This window comes from Tupaia chinensis, unplaced genomic scaffold (assembly GCF_000334495.1).
Source record: "Tupaia chinensis unplaced genomic scaffold, TupChi_1.0 Scaffold143823_1, whole genome shotgun sequence".
NCBI classification, from domain to species: domain Eukaryota; kingdom Metazoa; phylum Chordata; class Mammalia; order Scandentia; family Tupaiidae; genus Tupaia; species Tupaia belangeri.
Window position 1 is genome coordinate 368718 of NW_006203673.1, and position 6591 is coordinate 375308.

Below are 6591 nucleotides of genomic sequence, written 5' to 3' on the forward strand. Positions count from 1 at the left end.
GGAACCCTCCCCCCCCCCCGAGACTCTTGCAGGGCAGCTAAGCAAGGACAGCCCACCTGAGTGATGATGGAGGCCTTGATGGGCCGGATCTTGTTGCCCCAGGCCCCGGCGGGCTCCTGAGCACCTTCCAAGCAAGCTGCTTTCTCAGGAAGTGGGGGGAAGGCATCCTTGTAGGTTGGAGGGTCACTCTCCTCTTCTGGATTTAAAGTGGCAACTGGATCAGCCAACATGCGCCAGGGGAGACACAGCAGTCAGCACCACGGGCAAAGCACGCTAAGAACTTAAGAACTAAAAACCCAGGAGCTCCGTGACAGCCCCCAGAACGCACCACACGCCTGCACCCAGTGACGGGGGCCCTCAGCCAGAATCACCAGGCCCGGCACTGTATGTGCCCAGAGGACCAGACCCCAGTGCCTGCCCACGGGCCCTCGGCCCTCTTTGCGGCCTCTGTGAGTGCTAGGCTGAGGCAGAGTCCCCCTGTGTGGGGAGCCCCTGAAGGCAGGCCTCTCCCAGACTTTAAATCCCCAGCGTCTTCCACTGGTTCCAAAAGGACAACACTAGAACTACAGCACAGTCCAGCAAAAGCAGGCCTAGAACACATAGCCATGCACTGGCCTACTGGCCTGCACACACGCCCGGGAGGTACCCCACCCTAAGACACAGGGCACTGACACGCTCTAGAGGGAGCTGCGCTCCGATCTCTCCACCCGAGGGGCAGCGAGCCACGTGGAATGTTGTTCTGACAGTGAACTGTTTGCTCTCCCACAGGCCCCAACCGTGCAGGTTTCCGACCCAGGAACCATGAGCCCCATGAAGGCAAGGGCGTGCCTACATGGGATGGCCCCACACCCACAAGGCCGAGCAGAAGACATGGTGAGGGGACGTGGGCGGGGCACGGAGCAGTGCTGACCAGTGCTGACGGAAGGGGCTCCACCTGGGCGTGCTGCCTGTCCTCCCAGAAAGGGAGAGCCATGAGGAGCCCAACGTGGCTGGTGAGCAGCCACTCGCCAGTCAGACCGCCAGGGCAGGCTCTACCCCCGGGAATGGCATGTGGATGAGCACTGCCCCCAGTGTGAGCAGGAAGCAGGCTGTAAGTGTTAATTAAACATTTTGTAAACTCTAAATGCACATCAGAGAATTTTTCGTTTTTATTTTTATTTTTTAGAGAGGATATGCTATAAGGCATGTGCACTTAGGGGAGAGACAAAGACGAGAGTGAGAGCTCTCCTCGGGGATGGCCATGCCGCAATCCCTTCTCCATAACCCTCGTAGGATTGTGGGCAGGCACACACACGTGCCCAGCGTGAGTTTCAAGCACACACATGTGCCCAGCATGAGTTTCAAGCACACACATGTGCCCTGTGTGAGTTTTAAGCACACACAGACGTGCCCAGCATGAGTTTCAAGCGCACACACGTGCCCAGTGTTTCAAGCACACACACGTGCCCAGCGTGAGTTTCAAGCACACACACGTGCCCAGTGTGAGTTTCAAGCTTCCAGGTCCAGGATTCAACCCACAGTCGACTACGTGGGAGTCCAGCGACATAACCATTAGGTCATCTGTTAGCCCCCAGATCAGGGATTTTGAATGAAAATTTAGCATGTGAACTGAATGTCCTATAATGGCAAATACCCATCAGATATTTTTTTTTTGACAGAGATTTTTGCAGAGAGAGAAAGCGGTCTCCGCCTAGTGGGAAGGCCATGCCTCAAGCCCTCCTCCTCCATTTTCCTCCTGGGATCTTGGGCATGCACATGTGCACAAATGCTCGGCATGAATTTGAACCCACCAGGTTCAGGACTCGAACCGTAGGTGGCCATGTGGGAGTCTAGCAACACAACCACTATGCCATCTGCTGGCCTCAACATCAGATTTGAGAATAAGAAAAGTGTAAATCTCTGGGGCTAGCAGCTGGCATGGTGGTTAAAGTGCTGGATTTCCACATGGCTGACCAGTAGCTTGAAAACCGCAATGAATGAAAAGATAAATAAACAAATAAATGTAAAAAAGAAAACAAAAAGTAAAACATGAGGCTTCCCAATCCTTCCCTACAGTACAGAGATTCTGAAACGGCAAGGTGTCGGACACTGCACCTGGTCCCACAGCTCCCCTGGGCACCGGCCACTGCTGTCAGACACGCTTGCACTGACTGGGTCACGCGGCTCTTCGTCTTGGCCAGACACTTATGAGTGCACAAGTCCCCTCTGAGACTGCCAGAGCTCTGGGTCCCCCGCGGCCCAGGCACCAGCCCCACCACTGGGAAATGGCCATGCCTGTCCACAGCTGTGGGAAGTCCGCTGCTGGTTTTCCCTAGGTTCCCACCCTCTCCATCTCACTGGCCCTGGACTCGTCCCTCACAGCTGCCTGTCCCACCCGTATGCACTGCAGTGCGAAATGGCGTGCACCTGCCACGTGTGGCCTGGCAGGACCCAGGGAAGCAGGGTTTAGAGGGTGACAAGAAGACACACAGAAGGGCCATCACCTTTGATCTGCTGCGGAACCAGCCCACTTCGGTGTTCAGCAAAACTCTCTTGGGTCAAAACTGCAACGGAGCTCATGGTCGACCTCACACCTCCACGCAATCCGGTGAGACACTGAGCAGGGAGAGAACGGGAGAGTCAGAGCGAGGCCACTCACCTGAGGGTTCTCTTCTCCTCTGCCAGCATGATGCCTCTTCGTTTTCCCCAAAAGCCAGCCCAGTCTGGGCAATGGAAAGAAAAAACAGGCATGGATGGGGGCCAAGGACAACAGGTTAACCTTCGTCTCAAAGCCACCTGTGATCAAAGACAGTCTCTGGGGCCAGAGATCGTGTGGACTTCCTCCACCACAGGGTTGCACTACCAGTCCGCAGCCTGCCCCACTGACCCAGTCACGGACCCCAAGACTGTGCCCTGCCTGGACAGCCCCTGGGCAGGCCTCCACAGCCGTCTCAGAGAGCTTGCTGACGTGCTCGCCACGTGTCTCCTGGTGCTTACCAAGTGGACCACGCAACAGCTACTACACAAGGCCGGCCTGTCTCTGCAAGGTGCTCGCCAGGGCCCAAGGGGCTCCTGGTGCCGGCAGCAGGTGAGAACCCTGCGCTTCAGGGTGGTCCTGCCTAGCTCTCATCTGTCTGTCCCACTGTCCCGTGTGTGCGGCAGCAACCCTGAGTGGGGCCGCAGGCAGAGGCGTAGCCACAGTGCTCCACGGGGCTTGCTTCCTGGCAACACGGGGCCACTCGGTGGACCTCCCTGCCATGTGGGGCAGAGTCCAGTGCCTCACAGCACACGAGGGCCCCACGTGCACCAACTGCACGAAATTTAAGAGAGCCAAGCAATTATTAAGGAGTGAGAGAGCGTAATTTTACAGCACAAGACTTCTTCCTCGTTCAAAAAAGGAAGCTCTGCATTCCTAGAAAGGACCAAGATCCAAATTCAGACAACCCCGAACGAACATAACTCACAGGGAGGAAAGACAGTTACAGGCAGATTCCACGTCAGCATGGCCTGTGAGGCTGCTCCTGGCCAGAGGCCGAGGCCCAGAGACTGAGAGCCCCGTAGGGAGCACACCTCCTGGTGCAGCCGGCACCCACACTGCCAGGCGCCTCGCTTCAGACGAGAAGGTCGGACTTACCAGCAAAATGGTCAGTAGCCTGGAAGTCCGTCCCGAGGTGTCTCCGTCAGCCTGCCAGCTTTGGCTGGTGCGGGATGGGCAGGGAGAGAACCAGAGGAAAGTTACTTGCCTGCACTTCGCCCCTGCCCAGGAACGGCCCAAGGGCTGTTCACACACTAACCAGCATGGCACTACCGACGCGGGCTCCTGGGGGGAGATGAGGTGTCTGCTCTTGAGGCAGTAACCTCAAACAAATCACGTGACATGGTAAAACTGGGACCATCCAGAACTTTTTCTTTTTTGGGGGGAGAAGTTTTCGCTATAGGGCGCGTGTGCTCGCCAGACAGACAGAGACAGAGAGACAGAAAGCGAGAAATCGCCCCCCAAGGGGGATGGTCACGCCGCAATCCCTTCTCCTCTAGGTCTTGGGCACACATGCACATGCGCCCAGCGTGAATTTTAAGCCACCGGGTCCGGGATGTGAACCGCGGTCGACTACGTGGGAATCCAGCGACATAGCCATTACGCTAACTGCTGGTTCCCAGACCATCCAGAAATTTTGTTTTAAAAGATGACTCTTCCAGGGGCCCAGCAGCGGCTCTTCAAGGCCGGGCCACACTGAACTGTGGTGAAAGGCAGGCCTGCATGGCCCGGGGCTGCCACGCACGGTCCAGACCCAGCCGTCTCCGTCTCCCGGAATGCGGGCCTGACGGCGCTATGCTTTCTGGGGTCACGTGAGCCGCCGTCTTCAGGAGCCCTCTGGATATTTTAGTTACACTGTTCGTGCTGTTATCCTCTAAAAGTCCTCCAGTCCCTTCTGATCTTCTGGGGTTTAGAAACCAGGTCATAAAATCACAGGACTGGAAGGAACCGTCGAAGGCCACCTGGGCAGGACTGCACCGCTGAGCGAGGGTGGGTTCTGGCGGAGTGGCAAGGCCCCCGGGCCACCTGCTGCTCTGCACCACCACATGTGCTCCCAGGTACAAGGGGCCTTGGGGCAGGAGGAAGGCCTGCATCTAAGGCGGTGGCAGGAACAGGGCCAGGTAAGGAAGGCGGTGGCAACTGGCCACATGCTCGTGTAGATTCAGGACTTGAGGGTCCCACCCCACCCGCCATGGAGGGTGCGAGCTACGGCACTTCAGGGTTGCAAATGTGGATACGATTCTTCAGAGGTGCTAACTGCGGACCCGAGTCAAGTAGGGAAACTGCGCCGAGGCCAGGGCCAGAGCCACCTGGGGCTGTGGCACCAGACACAGACACCCCTGTGCTGGGGCGGGGGCGGGACCGTGGCATCAAGGGTGTTCTATTTAGGAGCTTCATCCACAGGTTCCCACCTGCCGACTGGGTACTGCGTTAGGAAGAAGTCCTCTCCGCTAAGCACTGGCTGCAGGGGCACACCGACCCCCCCCCCGGCCAGCACACGCTGTCTCTGACCTCCCACCTGGCAGTCTCACTCCATGCCTCAGGCTCCAGTGTCACTCCCTAGACCCGACACGTCTTCCAACCCCGCCAGGCAGAGCTGTGCCCACACCCTAGTCTCTGCTCCCACCGAGTATCCCCTGATTCCCAGGACGGGCACACTTTGGTGCCAAGGGACAGCCACACTGGAATGAGCCCATGGCACACACACTATCCCGCAGGGGCAGGCCGTGTGGCTGCAGCTCAGACACCGATGGTCTGGTCCGCCCCTGCCCTGCATCAGCTGGGCAGCCTCGCCCATGTTCAGAAGCAATTCCAGCCACCCTGACACCACGCTGCCGGGCCCCAGGCCTCACGTCTGGAGCAGGGTCTCTGCAGCGCTCCAGCCTGGCTTGGCAGGACCCACGGGCAGCTCTGGCCTCCAGACAGACAGCTTTGAAGATGGGGTCTGGGCCTGCAGGCGCTGGACTCCCACGGCTGACCTTGGTTTGGGCCCCCGATTTGGTGGCTGGCTTGCACTCTGCGCTGGTGAGTGCACAGGCCCTACAGTAAACTTCAAAGGCGCTACTCATAGTAAGGAGAACTATGTAAACTCAGAGGAGAAATGGAGAGTTTTGGTATCAACAAGCAAGACGATTCTTTAAAAGCAAGACTTAGAGTCATGTGCTAGAAAAATAAAGCCTGCCATCCGGACCTCACTCTCACCTGACAGTTGGGGCAGGGTGTCTAAGAGGTCGATCTGCCCTGGGCTCAACACAGCAGCAGCACGCTGGACCCGCTGTCCCAGCCCCACTCCTGCCTCTGCCTGCACAGAGGACTCTCTGCCTGGCCTCAGTCCCAAGGGACCCAGGCAGTGCCAGTTCCAGGACAGAAGCCCTCCTTACTAGAGCCCCCTGCTCACATGGGGCCGAGGGACACAGCTGTCACCCTGCGCGGTGCTGGGAAGCTTGCCCTTCTCCTGCCCACTGCGCAGGCCTCACCCGTAGGGACAAGACCCCACACTGCAGTCATCCGCGGTTCTGGGCTAGCGGCTGGCCCCTCCCAGGCAGAGGGACCCGGTACTCAGGCCCCAACACCCAGGCCTCCGAGGGCAGCACTGAACCCACGGATCCTTCTGGCCACCGGGACTCCAGGCCGCGGGGCACACGGCCCCCGGGAGAAGCACAGCTGCCCGCCCTGCCCCACGCAGGAATCTCAGGGCAGACGCCCTAACACTGCGGACCACGCATCGGGCCGGACTTCAGAAAGAAAGTAACTTCGCGGCCGCCAGGACCCGCTGGCCGCCCAGGCCTGAGGTCTGCGAGTCCTGTGGAGAACTTGGTGCCACCTCAGCAGCCTCCTACAGGCCACGGGGCCCGCGGGCGGGGACAGGCTTAAAGGGACAGGAGCCGCGCGGCCGCCAGCCTCTGCAAACTCGGTATTTTTCCGTAATGTGTTTTTTTCCGTAATGTGTTTTTCACGCGCGGCCCTGGGGCCCTTCCAGGCCGCCCCGGCCCCGCACCCCGGGCCCCAGCGGCAGGTGGAGGTGCCCCGGGGCCCGCCCTACCTGGGGCCACACGCCGTCGACCCCCGCCCAGGCC

General features: G+C 59.1%; 1 protein-coding gene across 1 annotated transcript in view; it reads right to left on the minus strand.

Annotated features, from left to right (window-relative positions):
- Nucleotides 1-6591, minus strand: part of HDLBP (high density lipoprotein binding protein) — a 65231-nt gene that overhangs the window by 30719 nt on the left and 27921 nt on the right. Inside the window, exons 2-4 of the mRNA XM_006165173.2 lie at nt 3614-3677; nt 2484-2595; nt 57-214 (exon numbers count right to left, since the gene is read on the minus strand). Of these exons, the coding sequence (XP_006165235.1) occupies nt 57-214; nt 2484-2559 (234 nt within the window). The 5' untranslated portion in view covers nt 2560-2595; nt 3614-3677. The remainder of the gene's footprint in view (nt 1-56; nt 215-2483; nt 2596-3613; nt 3678-6591) is intronic.